Here is a 19,039-nt window from a genome sequence, read left to right on the forward strand (position 1 = left end):
AAATACACCTCCTTCTTAATTATTAGAGATAGTAGTTTTAGTGTTAAGTAGAATTATTATAATTATTTGAAAACTGGTATTGGGTATCTTAACTTTGTACTAACATTTTCACTTATTAGCTTTTTTTTTTTTTTAAAAAAGAGGTGGAGGGAGGGGAGGGGCAAAGGGAGAGAGAAAGAAGCTTAAGCAGACGCCCCCGCTGAGTTCGGAGCCTGATGCGGGCTCCATTCCATGACCCTAATAAGATCTAATGAGCTGAGCTGAAACCAAGAGTTGATGCTCAGCTGACAGAGCCCCCACGCGCCCGAGAGAGAGAATCTTTTTTTTTTTTTTTTTAAAGATCTTATTTATTTATTTGACAGACAGAGATCACAAGTAGGCAGAGAGGCAGGCAGAGAGAGGGAGAAGCAGGCTCCCTGCCAAGCAGAGAGCCCGATGTGGGGCTCGATTCCAGAACCCTGGGATCATGACCTGAGCCGAAGGCAGAGGCTTTAACCCACTGAGCCACCCAGGCGCCCCCCGAGAGAGAGAATCTTAAGCAGGTTCCATGCCCAGTGCAGAGCCCAACATGGGGCTGGATCTCATGACCCTGAGATCATGACCCGAGCTGTTGGACACTCAACCGACTGAGCGACCCAGGCACCCCTTAACTTTTTAAATTTTGCGTTACCTTTATACTAATTAAAATTAGTTAACTGCTTCCTTTGCTTCACCCTGCTTTCCTTCCCAGGATGAGTAGTAGTGTTTACTGAGTAGAGCCATTGTCCAGAAACCTCAGTGGGGTCTTAGTTTATGCCAGTTGGTTCTTTTCCCCGCTCATGAGAATTTCATCCTGGGTAGATAGATGATCAGTCCATTCATGTCTGTTTTGCTTCCTTTCAGCGCAATGCCTTTGCTAATGACACCATCCCTTCGGAGAGTTACATCAGTGCTGTGCAGGCTGCTCACTTGGGGACTCTTTGTGGCCAAAGTCTGCCCCTGGCTGCTTCCCTAAAGCACACTCTCCTCTCACTGGTCAGGCTGACCGGAGATCTTATTGTGTGAGTAGCTACTACGGAGCCCTGCGTGCTCTCTGTTCCTGTGTTCCTTCATAGCTAAGTGACGATGGAGTTTGTCGTCAGTAATCATGCTTTCCCTGCATGCTTCTGTAGCAAAGAGAGTCTGGTTTCAGAGTGGAGTGTGAGCACCGACCTAGAATGTGATGCGGCAGAATACCTCCTTCCCTCTCGCAGGAAAGACCATGCAGGCTTTTAATCATACTGTAATTTTGAGGTGCTTTGGGTTGGAGTTTTAAGGTGGCAGTGATGTATTTCAAATCCTGCATCTCCAGAATCCTTGTGGGAGTGAGCCTCTCCTCCTATGGGGCCTGGGGCAGGCCAGTGGAGGTAGTGCTTTGGCTGCCTATACGTAGGGCCTGGGTGAAAGCCTCGATCACATTGCCTTAACCATGATCCAGGTTCCTGGCAGTCCTGTGAAAGTTGTCTGGGATGGGTTGATTTTCTTTTCTGAATATTGGAAAGTGCATCTTACATTGTTTAACATTTTAATAAATGTGGTTTATGTGTGGAAATGGTTTTGTTTCTGATATAATAACGAAAAATGAAATTATGAAGCTGTATGATTGTACCTATGTAAAAAATAACTATCGGGAAAAAAGACGGGAATAAAAGTCCTCCTGTCTCAGTAAATGATTGAGTTGCCCTATCCTTGCCTTTGCACCTTTGTGGGGGGAGTATATTCACTAACATGGTTCTGTTTTCTTTGCTGAAGTTGGTCCGATGAGATGAACCCGCCACAGGTAATTCGGACCCTTCTTCCCCTTCTTTTGGAGTCAAGCACTGAGAGTGTCGCTGAGATCAGTAGCAACTCCCTGGAGCGCATCCTGGGCCCTGCGGAGTCTGAGGAGTTCTTGGCTCGAGTGTATGAGAAGCTGATCACTGGCTGTTATAACATTCTGGCCAACCATGCAGATCCCAATAGGTGAGCCTGATGGGGACAGTCAGGCTCCCATGACCTCCTGCTGCTCGCAGTGGAATGTACCAGTGCTGGCTTCTCTGTGTCTTTAATTAATGGCTTATTGTGCTTTTTAACAGAAAGTTCTGTACTTGTGTGCATTTTATGTTCTTGTGAACACGCACGAAAGGTTATTTGGAATCCGCTTTTATGATTGTTAGGAATCAATGTTGAGAAAGCGGAAAGCTTAAAGGTTCAGATTTGGAAACTTAAAGTAATTGAACAGATGCTTGTCAAGCGCTGTACTTGATGTAATGAACTGTACAGAGGAGCCTCATAAAATTTCTTTTTTTCTTTTTTTTTTTTGCTTCATAGAATTTCTAATACTTTTGGAACTGTACCTCTGAGATGGGTGGTGGGGAATTAGGCAGGTGGTCTCTCACCACCGTTTGGTTTAGGCCGTAGTGATGTGGGTGGGTCCCCAAGAGCAGTGGAGGAAGTTGTAGCTTCGTCCCACTGAGAACTGTACTAATGTACTTGCCTCCCTTCCTTCCTCTTTCTCTCTCTCGACTTCTTTTTCTTTCTTTCTTTTTTTTTCTATAATTTGAAACAGCAGCAATGATTCTTTGAACTCTAAGCTGTTGACTACATTCTTTAACTAAGATTTTAGGAACTTTTTTGTTTTGTTATAGTTTAATGTGTTAGATAATACTGAGCTCCTGTGTAGCCAGGCTTAATGCTAAGCTTTGAAATTTTTAAAAAAAGATTTTATTTATTTATTTGACAGAGAGAGAGGGAGAACACAAGCAGGGGGGCAGCATGTAGAGGGTGAGGGAGAAGGAGGCTCCCCGCTGAGCAGGGATCCCGGTGTAGGGGTTGATCCCAGGACCCTGGGATCATGACCTGAGCCGAAGGCAGACGTTTAACTGACTGAGCCACCCAGGCATCCCTTATGCTAAGCTTTTAAAAAAAAAGTGACTATTGCTCTTGAAGTTCAGTCATAAAGTTTGGATTTTTAAAAATCAGTATTAGGAAGACATTGAAACAGACCTTATTTCTGATAGTCAATTTTTCTTTTTAATCCTCAGTGGACTGGATGAATCCATCTTGGAGGAATGTCTCCAGTATTTGGAAAAGCAACTGGAAAGCAGCCAGGCTCGTAAAGCTATGGAGGAATTTTTCTCTGAGAGGTGAGCTGTATTTTGTTTTACTCGGTGAACATTTTTTGAATGTCTTAGGTATTTTTTCCCTCAGGGAACACTTGAAGCCTGCTTTAGGTATTTGTACTGTGGGGAGGACTTAGATTAATAGCTCATTCTTCAGGTTGAAGGGGTGACGTCATGATGAGGGGTCGACTTCATGAAAAACTAGGGTCGTTGACTGACCAGTGACCAGTTCCCCTAGGGGAGATGACATCGTGAAGAAATAGAAGCGGATGCCTTTTTATATGAGGCTTAATGTGATTCTCCCTTGTCCCCCCCTTCTGCCTCCCAGTGGAGAACTCGTGCAGATCATGATGGCGACAGCCAATGAGAACCTCTCTGCTAAATTCTGTAACCGAGTTCTGAAATTCTTCACCAAACTCTTCCAGCTGAGTGAGTGACAGCTTTTAGTAATCTTCTTATGGGAACTTTGATGTCCAGCTAATACTGTGCATATCTTCTGCCCAAGTGTAACTACCGAGTAACAAGTGCAGAGAATCCCTGCAAGGACGTTGGGAAGGAAGTTGAAAACTTGCTCAAAGCCTTTCCTTACCCCTTTCCTGGCTCCCAGTCGGCACCTTCCCCCCGTCCCTCACCCTCCTTCACTGACCATAGCCTCTCGGTCTGTCCCTAGCTGAGAAGAGCCCTAACCCGAGCCTTCTGCATCTCTGTGGCTCTCTGGCACAGCTGGCTTGTGTGGAGCCAGGGCGCCTCCAGGCCTGGCTCACCCGCATGACTGCGTCGCCCCCGAAAGACTCTGACCAGCTGGATGTGATTCAGGAGAACCGACAGCTGTTGCAGCTGTTGACCGCGTACATTGTTCGGGAAAACAGGTAGAACAGATGCATTTGGGTGCTGTCCCTAAGGGCCCAGGTGAATGTTGGGAGCATTGGCTGCATTCTTCCCTTCAGGCATTGGTCCTTAGTGTTTTGAGCAATTTGGGAGCTCCCTGCAGTAGACGAAGGAATCTAGTAGAGCTCCTTAATTTCTCCTGTGGAAAAACTTCTGCAGTGACTGGGCCTGTCAGTTGTCAGATGGGTGACTGTTTCGTGCTCTCATGGCTGAAGTCCAAAACTGGGTGCATATATATGGAGTGGGGAGGAAGGGGATGGGGAGCGTCATGTGTTGAATGTCTAATTTTCAACATCTCTTACTTTTATAAATTTAGAAGTACAGTCAGATTCCTGTTGTTTACTTACTAATTTGTGGTTTCCTGTCTACCAGCCAAGTTGGGGAAGGTGTGTGTGCTGTGCTTCTAGGCACCCTGATCCCCATGGCGACGGAGATGTTGGCCAATGGTGACGGGACTGGTTTCCCTGAACTCATGGTTGTGATGGCCACCCTGGCCAGTGCAGGTCAAGGTGCTGGCCATCTTCAGCTTCACAATGCTGCTGTGGACTGGCTGAGTAGATGGTAAGATGATGAAATTGGAGGGGCCCATCTATAGGTGTAGCATTGCTCTTAGAAAAAAGGGGGATAATGAATTGCAAGTTATTTGTAGGTTGGAGTGAGTATAAAAGAACTTAAGTATCTACTTTTTTTTTTTTTTTAAAGATTTTATTTATTTGTTTGACAGAGATCACAAGTAGGCACAGAAGCAGGCAGAGGGGTGGAGGGGGAGAAGCAGGCTCCCTGCTGATGCGGGGCTTGATCCCAGGACCCTGAGATCATGACCCGAGCCGAAGGCAGAGGCTTAACTCACTGAGCCACCCAGGTGTCCCATCTCTACCTTTTCATTGGTGATTGAGGGAGTAGTTTTCAAGTTTGTAAGTTTGTAAGTGTTCATTTGAGACTCAGTCTACATTCTTAGTAGGGATTCCTCTTCATTATTCCTAGGAGAAGTCTAAGGAAAATTATATCAAGTGTCAGTGATAAGACCAGAGTGCCCCCACCACACCTAAGATCAGAGCACCCCACACCTCGGTGTTTCTAAGAATGCCTGTGCGTCCCAGTGTCACAAATTGATGCAGGATTCATGAAACTGCTTCCTTTTGTTTAGTTCCTTGGGTGATTTTTGTGCCTCCCCTGCCCCTCCTTTTTTTTCCTTTGGGACAGCAAGAAATACCTATCACAGAAGAATGTGGTGGAAAAACTGAATGCCAATGTAATGCATGGAAAGGTAAGCGAAGTGCAGCGTGACAGCAGTTAGGGAGTGATGATTTTTCTTTGTGGTCATGTAGAAGGCTCTTCTTTTGACTGGCTTCTGGCCCTGGCCAGCCTGCCTACAATTTCAAAGCCTCGGGAGTGTGTGTACTGTGAACTGCCTGCCCTCCTCGGGCCTCTGCTGGGTCATGAGGAGTGATGGGGGGAAATAACAGGGTAAACAAAACATCCAGCTGAATCCTTCTTAAAACCTAGTGAATTCTTGCTATTTTTTAGACATTGGTATGCTGTAGAAAATTGTCCCCTCCTCCTGCATTAGAACTGTGTGCTCAGAGTAGGTCACAGACTGCATTCTCAGCTCTAGTCCACTTACTAGAATCGTTTAATTTACCTGAAAGTTCAGGTCACTGCTGCGAAGGTTTTAAACTGGCAGAAATCATGCATGCAGGCATTCTTTTCTCCCACCTTGCCCCACCATGAACCTGACATACGAGCAGCTAAGTGGCCTCTGAGACCCAGCACTGTACCATTCATGTCTCCTTCCTTCCTTGCTAGTCTTTCTCCTCTCAGCTCTGAATTGTCAGCTTGCAGAGGGAAGGGACTTAGAAATCTGAGGCCTTGATGCCAGGCTGCTGGAATTTTAGGCAAACGTGAGCTACTGGCTGTGGTTTGTTGGAAAACTTTTTGCTTGATTTCTGAAGCTGTTCCTCCCTTACTACATTAATTTAAAACCCAGTAATGTAAATGTTTTTCACTAATGGTTAAGAAAATGTTATTCGTAGGTAAATAGCTAATGAGAGCCCATTCATCCTTTTAATCTAGTCTTTTTTAAATTGAGGTGTCCTTGATATGTAATGCTATATTATTTTCAGGTGTACAGCATAATGATTCGATGTTTGGGTAGGTTGTGAAGTGATCATCATAATAAGGCTGGTTAACATCTCTCTCCATACATAGCTCGAAATGTTTCTTTCTTATAATGAGAACTTCTAAGATCTACTCTTTTACTTTACAAATATGCAGTACAGTATATTGTTAAGTATGGTCCTCACTGTATGTGCATTATATCCCTGTGACTGTTTATTTCATAACTGGAAGATTCTATCTTTTGAACGTCCTTCATCCATTCTCCACCCACCCACTACTCCTGTTTCTTTTAACTGCCATTCTGTTCTCTTTATCGGTTGTCTTTTTTTGAATGATTTTTGCCTCCAGTTTTATTTTGTTTTTCCTTTTTTTCTTTTTACTTTGTTTTTCTTATTTCAGTTTTACCTCCTATTACGACATTTTGTAGAGCGTTGTCTTCGTGCTTAAGAATGAATGGATCACATTAATTCAGTACAGTGCGTTGACTGGCTACATGCGGTCACAGTGTTCAGAGCTGAGGAAATAGATAATTAAAGCCTGTTTTTTGGTCTGCTTTTATACCATGTCTCTCTGATCTTGAGCTTTATTGGGAAGAGTTTGAGAAAACATAGTACACAGTAATCAATATGGAGAATTGAAGTTTCTTGGTTTGTGATGGTGGTCTTCTCTTCCAGCATGTGATAGTCCTAGAGTGCACCTGCCACATTATGTCTTACTTGGCTGATGTCACCAATGCCCTGAGCCAGAGTAATGGTCAAGGCCCAAGTCACCTCTCGGTGGATGGAGAGGAGCGGGCCATTGAGGTGGACTCAGACTGGGTGGAGGAGTTGGCAGTGGAAGAGGAAGACTCCCAGGCTGAGGATTCAGTAAGTACCACGTCACCATCCAGGCGGCCGAGCTGGGTTATTAACGGCTGACTGGCAGTGACAGAGATCATGCTAACAAGCCTTTGGCCCTCTTTTCTAGCTCCTGTGAGCTTCAAAACTCTCCCACTCCTGTGTGCTTTCTCCCTGCTTGCGTGACTAATGGCAGACTGATTTTACAGGTCTGCAGAGCAAGCTGTAGGGATCTGATCTCTTAGGGAAGGGACTGTTTAATAAGCACATGGCGTCTTCCATCCAGAGTCACTTCCTCTGCAGTTACTCAGTTTTTGTATCCTAAATGGAGCCTTAAGGACGATTTCTTCATGTCAGTGGTCTGGGTTCCTTTACAGAGAAAGCGTAAGATCTCATTTATTTACTTTTTTAAAAGATTTATTTATTAGGGAGAGGGAGGTCGAGCGTGTGTGAGCAGGGGGAGGGGTAGAGGGAGAGAGCGAGAATCCCGAGCAGACTCCCTGCTGAGCACGGAGCCTGATGCTGGGCTCGACCCCACGATCCTGAGATCGTGACCTGAGCCAAAACCGAGAGTCAGATGTTCAACTGACTGAGCCACCCTGGCGCCCCTGGATTTATTTTTTTTCTAAGCATAAAACCTTAATCTCTCATCTGGAATTGTAGCATGTTTATAGCTGCAGATTATTTCCAGGAGTAAGTTTTATTGGTCATTTATGAATCGACTGTTTATTCTCTAGGGTGTATTTTTGGGGGTGGTTGTGTAGAAGGATTTATTTCTGATTGAAAAGACTTATTATCTTTAAAGGATGAAGATTCTCTTTGCAATAAACTCTGCACTTTCACAATCACTCAGAAAGAATTCATGAATCAGCATTGGTAAGTGAAGTTCTTTCTTTCAGTTGAGTATTTGTTGGGTCTTGGACTGTTGGCACTGCTGGGCTCATTTGCTCATTCTTATTCTTTGTAGGTACCACTGTCACACCTGCAAAATGGTAGATGGGGTAGGTGTGTGCACAGTTTGTGCTAAGGTGTGCCACAAGGATCATGAGATTTCCTATGCCAAATATGGCTCCTTCTTCTGTGACTGTGGAGCCAAGGAAGATGGCAGCTGTTTGGTGAGAGTTTGGAACATTTGCTGGGTTAGGAGGGGTGACTTGTTAGTGACACAGGAATGGCTGAAGCCAAACTAGGAAATTGCCATATCACCTTCATGGTGGCCCGGGTCTAGGAGTAAGTTCTGGGTCTGTCACTGATCATGGCCTAATAAGCACTTTGCTTAGAATGTTAGAACTTGCAGGGTCTTTAAAAATCTTGTAGTTTAAAAAAAAACAAAAAACTTGCAGTTTTTTCCTAAGACCTACCACAATTTCAGATGTTGTAATTAAGAACTGTGGCTGTGAGTGGTGAAGTATTTTTGTTACTAGGTGTGTACCATGAAGCTTAGAATTCAGGTGTTTGGATATCATTTCAATTGTTGGCCAGTTTCTCCTCCAGGTCTGGATTTCCCACCAAGATCTTAGGCAGTGTTTAATCTGTGTTTGTGGTTCAAGCTTTGGGTTTCTGACATTTTCTGTCTCTAGGCGCTGGTGAAGCGAACACCCAGTAGTGGCATGAGCTCCACCATGAAGGAGTCAGCCTTTCAGAGTGAACCCAGGGTTTCCGAGAGTCTGGTGCGCCACACCAGCACTTCTCCAGCGGACAAGGCCAAAGTCACCATCAGCGACGGGAAGGTTGCTGATGAAGAGAAGCCCAAGAAGAGTAGCTTGTGCCGCACAGTGGAGGGCTGCCGAGAGGAGTTGCAGAACCAGGTGGGGGTTCTGGTGGTGCCGGGGACGCTGGGTGGAGTGTGGAGCCGGGTTGGTTGGTTCCCGAGCAAGCCATGTGCAGGGCTCTCCTTGTAATGCCCCTGGCAGGGCTGAGAGTTATTTTCTACTTTCTGAGATTACTCATTTTCATGGGATGGATCTGATAGGACGTGTTGTAAGCTCCTGCCTCATAGGGAGGGATTTGGGACTGAGGAGCCCTATGAGGGTTTGTGGGAGGGTGTGTTTTAGTTGTGTAATACCCTAGATCTCCTTTCTTGGCCAGGGTTCCTCATCTAAAGCACAGAATACAGAAAGTGATTTACATGATTGTTTCTTCAGATTTTTCAAGGATGGCACGTAACTAGAGTAATTCTAGATGCACAGGAGAGAATTCAGCTAATTCTTTTTTTTTTTTTTTTTTAAGATTTTATTTATTTATTTGACAGAGAGATCACAAGCAGGCAGAGAGGCAGGCAGGGAGAGAGGAGGAAGCAGGCTCCCTGCTGAGCAGAGAGCCCGATGGGGGCTCGATCCCAGGACTCCGAGATCATGACCTGAGCCGAAGGCAGCAGCTTAACCCACTGAGCCACCCAGGTGCCCCAGAATTCAGCTAATTCTGTGTGAGGAATGTGTTCTAGCATTAGGGTGTCAATATGGGACGCCTGGTTTAGTAGAAAGATTGCTCTAGAGTTAGTAGCACGAATCCAGTATTACTGAAAGGAAGAGGTGGCTCGAATATTAAATTGGAAGTCCCCAGATGGGTTTCTAGATTCTGAAGGGTGTTATTGTTATTGGCAAGATGTATTACGATGAGTATGATCCATTATTTTTCTTTCCTTTTCTTTTTCTTTTTTTTTTTTTCCCCCACTTGTGTATTTGGATTTTTCTCAGGCCAATTTCTCCTTCGCTCCTCTCGTGTTAGACATGCTCAATTTCCTCATGGATGCCATTCAGACCAACTTTCAGCAGGCTTCAGCTGTGGGGAGCAGCAGCCGGGCTCAGCAAGCCCTCCGGGAGCTGCACACAGTGGACAAGGTGGTTGAGATGACAGACCAGCTGATGGTGAGTGCGGCAAGAGCAGCACAATGGCTGACATGGCGCGGTGTGCTGGACCATCTGTGGAATATCCTGAGGATGGCCAATCCCTAGCTAGCCAGCTGGAGAGCCACACGCGAGGTGTGTCTTCAGAAGACACAAGAGCTCATTTGGGCCAACTCAGTGAATAAGTCCACTTTTCATTTCATAAGGATATACGAACCCCCAAGATGTGAGGAACAACATCTGGGGACAGTTATACTAGTGAGATGTTTTTCTCTGTATATAAAGTAGGAGACCTAAGGTTTCAGTGGCTTGCAGAAATCATGTTTGTTATCTTCTGCTTATAGCCCTTCGGGCAACTGTCTTTAGTTTTTTAATAAGAAGTGACTTAGAAGGGGCACCTGTGTGGCTCAGTGGATTAAGCCTCTGCCTTCGGCTCAGGTCATGATCTCAGGGTCCTGGGATTGAGCCCCACATCGGGCTCTCTGCTCAGCAGGGAGCCTGCTTCCCGCCCCCCTCCCCTGCCTGCCTCTGCCTACTTGTGATCTCTCTCTCTCTCTCTCAAATAAATAAATAAAATCTTAAAAAAAAAAAAAAAGAAATGACTTAGAAGTTGTAAGTCAGTATCTACTTTAAAACCTATTGCTCAGCACCAAGAATAGGAGTTCTGGTGTGTACTGCCTATCCTATTTAGCAACAGTGTAAAATAGTAGAGACCATGTAAAGTGTTTGTGCTTCTGAAAGGGAAGTGTACAAATGAACGAGGTATAGGACTAGATCTCACAAGGAGACTTTTTTAAAAAGATTTTTATTTTATTTTATTTATTTGACAGAGATCACAAGTACACAGAGAGGCAGGCAGCGGGTAGGGTTGGGGGAGAAGCAGGCTCCCTGCTGAGCAGAACGCCTGATGCGGGGCTCTATCCTAGGACCCTGAGATCATGACCTGAGCTGAAGGCAGAGGCTTTAACCCACTGAGCCACCCAGGCGCCCCAAGGAGACTGTTTTTAAGGGAAAAACATTCCCTCAGAAATACACACATGTACACGCACACAGATATTCTGGTATTGTAGTGAAAATGAGTCCCAGTTTTACAGTAGTGGCTTTTAGACCTCAAGCTATTAAAGATGGAGCAAGTAAGTGTTGGGATGGTGTTGGTGATCCATAAAGTTGTCGACTCAGTTTTGCCAGGTCGGGTCAATGAAAAACATTCCTAACTGTTACCTCCATCATTCGACTTCCAAAAAGGGTGTTTTAGCATTTTAAGACGCCAGTACTTTGTATTAATTAAATTTAGCTTTGTGAAACATTCACTACGTTGTTTTTATCAGATTGACAGAATTGCTTTGAGAGGCTTACCTGACTGTCCCTGGGTTAGAGACTGGAACCTGTTACTTTTCGAATGACTGCATCGTGCAGCATCTGCACAGTGGTCTTTATCCATAAATAGTGGATGAATCCACTGGCTCTCTTTGGTTTACTCCTGCCTATTCTCTGCTTCCTTCTTTGCCAGGTTCCCACCTTGGGCTCCCAGGAAGGCGCCTTTGAGAATGTTCGGATGAATTACAGTGGAGACCAGGGCCAGACTATTCGACAGCTTATCAGCGCCCACGTGCTCAGGCGCGTGGCCATGTGTGTGCTCTCCTCTCCGCATGGGCGCCGCCAGCATTTGGCTGTTAGCCATGAGAAAGGGAAGGTGGGTTTCCAGTTCTTTCCTACTCATTTTATTTAGGTCATGTTTATCTTAAGTGCTAACAAAACAGATAGAAGACTATGCTCACACTGGCCCCCTGGGAAAAAGTGTTTTGGGTTCCAAGAATGCCTTACAGGACAGAGCTCAATGAGCTTTTCTACTCCAACTCTGAGTTGGTTGATTAAACTTAGAAGCAATGTGACTAGAACAGTTGCCGTTTCTGATGAGTATTTTCTTACTCAAAACCTATCCTTCAGGCCCTTGAGAAAGGGCTTATGTCTAGTGATTACCGACGACAGCACGGCTCCCAGGCGTGGCATGGTTTGGTTATGCTGGAGGGGAGGGCACAAGCCAAGAGATGAGAGTCTTCTTGGGAAGACACAGTGTTCCTTATTTAGTTCTTTCCTGCCCTCTCAGCCTGCTGCAGACACAGGGAAGCTTATGTCGTTTTAGAGAGCCAGTCAGTAAAAGTTGGAAGGGTGGCAGGTATCTTAACATTTTTCTGTATTCTGGCTTCTCTAGTACTGTTAAAGTTGTTTAAGTTTATCTTACGTGAAAAACAAACTAGAAATCTGGTAAGTCTGTAAGATCCCTCTAAAATACTTCAAAACAAAACAAAAACAAAACAAAACAAAACAAAAATACTTTAAAAAAAACAATACAGCAGTGCTGCTGTGGCCCAGCGCTGGTATCTGTTAGGAATCTGTACAACGAAAAGTTGTACGGAAAACTAGGAAGGACGATAGTACATAGAGACTGGGTAATTGTTTTCATGAACTGTGTATAAAGAGCTGGTTTCATTACTCCTCTTTTGTGGTCACCTGATGGAGGAAGTGAAAGTCATTCCATCTCTCTCCACCTGGAGAGAGGGTTTTCCTAAGAGACTTAACTGTGGACTAGGGTCGCAGGGAAGGAGCTTTTGTCAGGCTCTGCGTTCTCTAAGAGGATGGGGGTTGGAATAAACTGGCAGCTGTCCCCTTGCAGATCACCGTTCTGCAGCTCTCTGCGCTCTTGAAGCAAGCAGATTCCAGCAAAAGGAAGTTGACTTTGACCCGCCTGGCTTCTGCCCCCGTCCCGTTTACTGTGTTGAGCCTCACTGGGAACCCCTGCAAGGAGGACTACCTGGCCGTGTGTGGGCTGAAGGTAATAACCTGATGCACATTTGAGTCCTTCACGCCATGGACCCTCTTCTCCTCTCCCCTGTTTTCAGTGCCGCTTTCTTGTACTCATTGTTAAGATTAAAATCTAAAAGCCTTTGGAATATAAAAGGAATCTTACTCTGGATTTCTCCCAGCTCTTGCAGGTCTTTCTTGTGTTGGAAATGATTTTTGTGTGTTCTCGGAAGCCGAGTGCATTACTGGACAGTGTGAATAATACCTGGAGGCAGGGAATGTCAGGGAAGACTTGAGAGAGCTGAAATGGGTTCGTTTACTTCCCGCCGTCCTTTAACTAGTCTGTTCCTTAAACCCTGTCCAGGACTGCCACGTGTTGACCTTCAGTAGCTCCGGCTCCGTTTCGGATCACTTGGTGCTGCACCCACAGTTGGCGACAGGCAACTTCATCATCAAAGCTGTGTGGTTACCCGGGTCACAGACCGAGTTAGCCATTGTCACTGCGGACTTTGTCAAGGTACAGTTACTGCTCTTGGGTGTTGTGGTTCTAGAATTGTTTTGTTTTTAAATCTAGAATGGCTGGTTATTATTATTATCTTGTGCTAGCTTCTCCCAGGGTGTGGGCTAGAGCTTTCTGGGTGTAGGCAGTATGACATTGCTTTACTAAGCGCATGGGTCTTCCTGTACTTGTCACAGAAGATGTAGATGCCTTTCTCTCCCCTAATCATTCTTTGAGGGAAAGTAAAAAGATACTCCTCTTTGTGCGCTCTGTGCCTGATACTTGCACACACTTGTTGGGGCGAGAATTGAGATCCCTACTCACCAGTGGCAGGTCTTTGGATTCGCCGGGATGATTTGGGGGTGCAACTGAACTAGATCTCCCTTCCTTCTGTCCTGCAGATTTACGACCTGTCTGTTGATGCCTTGAGCCCGACCTTCTACTTTCTTCTGCCAAGCTCAAAGATAAGAGATGTTACCTTCCTCTTCAATGAGGAGGGAAAGAACATCATTGTTATAATGTCTTCAGCTGGTTACATCTACACCCAGCTCATGGAAGAGGCCAGCAGTGCCCAGCAGGGACCCTTCTACGTCACTAATGTGCTGGAAATCAACCACGAGGACCTGAAGGTTCGGGCAGGTGTTGCTTTCTCCTTCTCTTCCTGGTGGATTAGCTTGGTAGCTCCTCCACTGTTTTTCATTTTTCTTCAGTCTCTGACTTTTCCCTATTAGTAGAAACTCTTGTCCGTTAGGACCAAACTGATTCACTGTGGAGTTTCTTGACTCTCATGTTTTTTCTAAGATTTACCCACATGGCTTAGATGATGAGAGCCCACAGTCATGATTTAAAACTAATAAGCTGCAAAACTGCGTGCCTGTCCCGGAGGTGGCATGTGAGGTTAACGCAAGTGTTGTGTCTTTGCCCCGACAGGACAGTAACAGCCAGGTGGCCGGCGGCGGTGTGTCCGTCTACTACTCCCACGTGCTGCAGATGTTGTTCTTCAGCTATTGTCAAGGCAAATCGTTTGCAGCCACCGTTAGCAGGACAACTCTGGAAGTGTTGCAGCTTTTCTCCATCAACATCAAAAGGTGGGAAGGCGTGCTTCACGCTCAGCTCCCATGGTGCCCGGGTTCAGCGGGAGGCTCCTCTGGCCCAGCAGTGGTGTCTGTTAGGAATCTGGCGAAGCTTTGCCCCAGCAGTCCTCTTCCTTTTGAAGGCAAGAGGCACCCATTGTTGGCAGGTTGGCTGTCTACGTGGTTTTGTCTTCCACCGTGTAGACCCCAAGCTGTAAGAGGTAGTCTGGGGACTGCTGTCACTCAGGAGAAGCAGCTCTAGTCAAGGCAGCACACCCAACTTGAGGGTGATAACTGAGTTTGGAGAGGGGAATGGTAGTGGCTCCTAGGCACTTACGTAGCCAAAATGCCCTTTAAGTTTCCCTGCTGGGGTAGTTGATCAGAACACAGAGCATGGTGTCAGCAGTGAGGGCGTGGTCGGGGGGTGAGGGGGGCAGGCAGAGGCTTGCATCGGTGTCCAGATAGTAGAGGTGCATTTGAGGTGCTGAGTGTTGTTTTAGGGAGCTAGGGAGAAGCAGCTTAGGCTTTCTTCCTGTCTCTCCTGTCTGCCACTGAAGAGCCTTAAAAGTGCTGTAGGCATCGTTTCTCTGGCCTCTGTCTTGTGAAAGGTTACCTGGTTGGAGATGAAATCCAATGGGGTGCCGTTCGCACAGAGCTTGGTGCGCTTGCAGATGCTTGATGGGACCAGGGGTCATGAGCCTCAGCCAGCTCCATGCAGTGGATGACCTCTAGGCACATTGGGCCACCTCTTCCCTCAGACAGTGGGAGCCAGCAGGGGAGATTTCTAAACCAGGACTCCTGCTGTGGGCACGGGGAGGGGAGGGGCAGGGTGTGAGTATATGCATGGCTCAGAATAAAGCTGAGACTCGCGGGTAATTCAAGTCCCTGGGCACATACGTTGCTCTAGGAGTCAGGTGTTTGGTAGCTATGGCCTTTAAGTCGAGAAGAGGATGACTAGGTGGTGATTGACACCCTGACTGTGGCCAGTTTTCTTGTCTGCAGTTCCAATGGTGGCAGTAAGACGTCTCCTGCCCTTTGCCAGTGGTCCGAGGTGATGAACCACCCTGGCCTGGTGTGTTGTGTCCAGCAAACTACAGGTGTGCCACTGGTAGTGATGGTGAAACCAGACACTTTTCTTATCCAAGAGATTAAGACTCTGCCTGCGAAAGCAAAGGTCAGTGCCAGAGACCCCACCACTTGGCTGTGAACCTGGTCTAATTCTGTATTTCTGTAATTCTGTATTTGTGTATTTTGTCCCTTCCCTGACCTTTTCGTTAAAGAGGCTTATGAAAGAACTTTCGCCCGTTTTCTCCCTGTCACTCTTCTGCACCCCCTAAATGTGGAACTAGTTGCTTCTCTGCCTCTTTCTATAGGCTCTGATCTCTAGTTATGGGAACTAACACCCTCCTTTGTCCCCTCTGCCAGATCCAAGACATGGTTGCCATTCGGCACACGGCCTGCAACGAGCAGCAGCGGACCACGATGATCCTCCTGTGTGAGGACGGCAGCCTGCGCATTTACATGGCCAATGTGGAGAACACCTCCTACTGGCTCCAGCCGTCCCTGCAGCCCAGCGGCGTCATCAGCATAATGAAGCCTGTTCGGAAGCGCAAGACAGCTACCGTCAGTGAGTTCCCTCCTCAGTAGGCCGGTGGCGGGAGGGGATGGCAGTCTTCTAGTCGAGACTTGGAACAGATGGTGGTAAGTGTGAAGAAGTGACTCAGGGCGCCCGGGTGGCTCAGTGGGTTAAAGCCTCTGCCTTCGGCTCAGGTCATGATCTCAGGGTCCTGGGATCGAGATCTGCATCGGTCTCTCTGCTCAGTGGGGAGCCTGCTTCCCCTCTCTCTCTGCCTGCCTCTCTGCCTACTTGTGATCTCGGTCTGTCAAATAAATAAATAAGATCTTTAAAAAAAAAAAAAAAGAAGTGGTGACTCTCCCACTTGCCTGTTTCGTAAAGGTAGAGATACGTGCTAGCTGATTTCCCCAAAGCAGTGTCGTGTTTCCTGAGGCCAGCAGTGTTCTTGTGGCTTTTAGAGACTCATTGTACAAATGACAAGCGCTCATTCGCTCTCTACTTGTGATCTGCAGTTCTCTGGTGCCCAGAAAAGAATGATCTCATGGATCTTGTGGGAGAGATTTTTCTCTGGGTTTGGGGAACGCAGCTTGCCTAATGTGAAGTCTGAGATGGAACCAGCGGAGGATAGATTGCTTCCCCTCGTCCGTTTCCCACTGAGTAGTGAAGAACCTGTCATAGATCTCTGAGCTGGGAGTCTTGCTCCTGACTGACAGAGGACGCTTCAGGGTGTGGAGACCTGAATTCAGGAATGAGTGATCGCGGCTAAGCAGAGACCTTTGCAGGGGTTGTCCCGTGACTGAAGTTTGTTTTATACTTTATTTATTTAATCGATTGTCGGAGAGAGAGAGAGAGTGAGAACGCAAGTAGGGGAAGCTGCAGAGGGAGAAGCAGACTCCCCATTGAGCAGAGAGCCTGATGTAGGATTCGATTCTAGGACCCTAGGATCATGACCTCAGCCGAAGGCAGTTGCTTAACCAACTGAGCCACGCAGGCGCCCCTGAAATTTGTTTCAGAGTCCATGTTTGAGATGACAATGCAGCTCATTCTCCTGTAAAGGAACAGTTTCTATTGTTCACTTTATTTATTTATTTATTTAAAAGGTTTTTAATTATTTATTAGAGGGAGAGAGCATGAGCAAGAGAGGGAAGAGCAGACTCCCCGCTAAACAAGGAGCCTGACCTGGGGCTCGATTCCAGGACCCCAGGATCATGACCTGAGCTGAAGGGAGACACTTAACCGTGGGTGCCACCCAGGCGCCCCTGAGTTGTTTACTTTCAATCAACCAGCCACGAGGGAGTCTGTTGTTACTAACTGTACTCAATACCACACCTGAGTTCTTTGTCCTGTTGGGTCGGGGTGTGGTTAGGGATGATGACTGTTGGACTGCGGGCCACGTGCAGACATCACACTGATGCAAACGTTCACATCCCAGTTGTCTGGAAGAGGTTAGAGTGTCCTAACCTGGTAGAGGTTAGGAGTGTGGCATCAATCTGGGAGGGGCTTTCCCTGAGGGGTGGGTGCAGAGGTGGGAGTGCCACACTTACTGATGCTCTGTGTCCGCTGGTCCTGTTCCCTATAGCAACCCGCACATCTAGCCAGGTGACATTCCCCATCGACTTCTTTGAGCACAACCAGCAGCTGACGGATGTGGAGTTTGGCGGGAATGACCTCCTGCAGGTGTACAACGCGCAGCAGATAAAGCACCGGCTGAACTCCACCGGCATGTACGTGGCCAACACCAAGGTGAGGACTGCGCTGTGTGGGGGCTGTCCCTGGGTAGAAGGACTTCTGGACGGTGTGGCTGGAAAACACCTGTCCTCCTAGAACACAGATGGGAAATAGATACTTACAGTTACTAACCCTTGCGTTCTTGCTAAGTGGTCCCTGGAATAAATGGCTATTCTCAGCTTCTGCACGGAAGGGCTCCTGTTCCAGTGTTAGCAGCAGGAGGTGGTTAGTGATGGAGAAAGTAGCTTGAAACTGGAGACTCTCCCCCTCTCTGCCTTTTTCCCCCCCCGTCCTTGGAAGTAAGGAAATCCTTACCAAGAAGTTAGGAGGGTAATGGACTTGCCTGGGGTTACACACTTCGGCACCAGCAGACGAAGGGTTACAGGTTTACCCTAAAGAACTTGTTGTCTGACTTGTGCCTGTCTCCCTCTAGCCTGGCGGCTTCACCATCGAGATCAGCAACAACAACAGCACTATGGTGATGACAGGCATGCGGATCCAGATCGGGACCCAGGCCATTGAACGGGCTCCATCATACATTGAGATTTTCGGCAGGACCATGCAGCTCAACTTGAGTCGCTCCCGCTGGTTTGACTTCCCCTTCACCAGAGAGGAAGCCCTGCAGGCCGATAAAAAACTGAACCTCTTCAGTGAGTCGCCACCCCCTGGCATGGCCTCCCCTTCTCATTTCTCCGTGGCTGTCCGGTATTCTGGGAGTCCTCTGCTCTCTGCTGCTCACTGGTCTTTGCCGTCCTCAACCTCTGAACTTTCCTGGAGATGGCCAGGGGAGGGGCGTGCTGAAGAATGGGAGGGGTGAAGACAGGGCAAACCCTGCCTCTGCGTCTGCTTTGGTGGGCCTGGCTCAGCTTTGCCGGCCAGGCTGCCTATGTGGGTGGGCAGAGAGGAGGCAAGGTCAGTGCATGAAAGCAGCAGGTGTTCTTAAAGCACAGGTGAGGGCCTTGGTCACATGCCTCCTCAAGAGGGATGTGTAGCAGCGCCTGGGCTTGGTGAGCTGTGGAATACTTTAAACCCTCAGAGAGCAACTCCCTGAGCCTGTCAATAGCCTGGCGTCTTCCTCTGCCATTTACTGACCGCCTGTCTGATGCTCTTGCTCCTAGAAGTAGCTGCTGTTAGGATGAATGATGATTTGTGTTTTGAACCAAGGGAGTGCTTAGAGCTCTCTGGGGAGTGGAAGCTGGGGGGTGCAGTGCCCCGATAGCACTGGAAGAGTCCTGCTGTGATGCTAAGGGGCTCTTTTTTTTTTTTTTTTAAAGATTATTTATTTATTTATTTGACAGAGAGATAGGGAAAAAGAGATCACAAGTAGGCAGAGAGAGACGGGGAAGCAGGTTCCCTGCCAAGCAGAGAGCCCAATGCAGGGCTTGGTCCCAGGACCCTGAGACCATGACCTGAGCTAAAGGCAGAGGCTTAACCCACTGAGCTACCCAGGCATAAGGGGCTCTTCTGAGAGCTGGACTTCCTAGGCCTTTGGTCAGTGGGGCTGTTTCACATATAGTCAGTGTCTCCTCAGGGTTCAAGTGCTGTTTGAGTCTC

General features: G+C 47.2%; 1 protein-coding gene across 2 annotated transcripts in view; it reads left to right on the plus strand.

Moving 5' to 3' along the window:
* The window catches only part of LOC111154687 (ubiquitin protein ligase E3 component n-recognin 4), a 132,187-nt gene that overhangs the window by 40,488 nt on the left and 72,660 nt on the right, over positions 1–19,039 (plus strand). For both annotated transcript variants that reach the window (XM_022514518.1, XM_022514520.1), the window contains exons 28-48: positions 883–1,040; positions 1,771–1,980; positions 3,042–3,143; positions 3,448–3,548; positions 3,790–3,988; positions 4,380–4,568; positions 5,211–5,274; positions 6,800–6,991; positions 7,767–7,837; positions 7,929–8,076; positions 8,542–8,769; positions 9,658–9,828; positions 11,318–11,500; positions 12,482–12,640; positions 12,974–13,126; positions 13,510–13,737; positions 14,039–14,196; positions 15,184–15,355; positions 15,607–15,808; positions 17,337–17,500; positions 17,919–18,135. In XM_022514518.1, the coding sequence (XP_022370226.1) occupies positions 883–1,040; positions 1,771–1,980; positions 3,042–3,143; positions 3,448–3,548; positions 3,790–3,988; positions 4,380–4,568; positions 5,211–5,274; positions 6,800–6,991; positions 7,767–7,837; positions 7,929–8,076; positions 8,542–8,769; positions 9,658–9,828; positions 11,318–11,500; positions 12,482–12,640; positions 12,974–13,126; positions 13,510–13,737; positions 14,039–14,196; positions 15,184–15,355; positions 15,607–15,808; positions 17,337–17,500; positions 17,919–18,135 (3,469 nt within the window). The remainder of the gene's footprint in view (positions 1–882; positions 1,041–1,770; positions 1,981–3,041; positions 3,144–3,447; positions 3,549–3,789; positions 3,989–4,379; positions 4,569–5,210; positions 5,275–6,799; positions 6,992–7,766; positions 7,838–7,928; positions 8,077–8,541; positions 8,770–9,657; positions 9,829–11,317; positions 11,501–12,481; positions 12,641–12,973; positions 13,127–13,509; positions 13,738–14,038; positions 14,197–15,183; positions 15,356–15,606; positions 15,809–17,336; positions 17,501–17,918; positions 18,136–19,039) is intronic.

The sequence above is a fragment of the Enhydra lutris genome, unplaced genomic scaffold (genome assembly GCF_002288905.1).
Source record: "Enhydra lutris kenyoni isolate GAN:26980312 unplaced genomic scaffold, ASM228890v2 scaffoldscaffold38, whole genome shotgun sequence".
Classification (NCBI taxonomy): domain Eukaryota; kingdom Metazoa; phylum Chordata; class Mammalia; order Carnivora; family Mustelidae; genus Enhydra; species Enhydra lutris.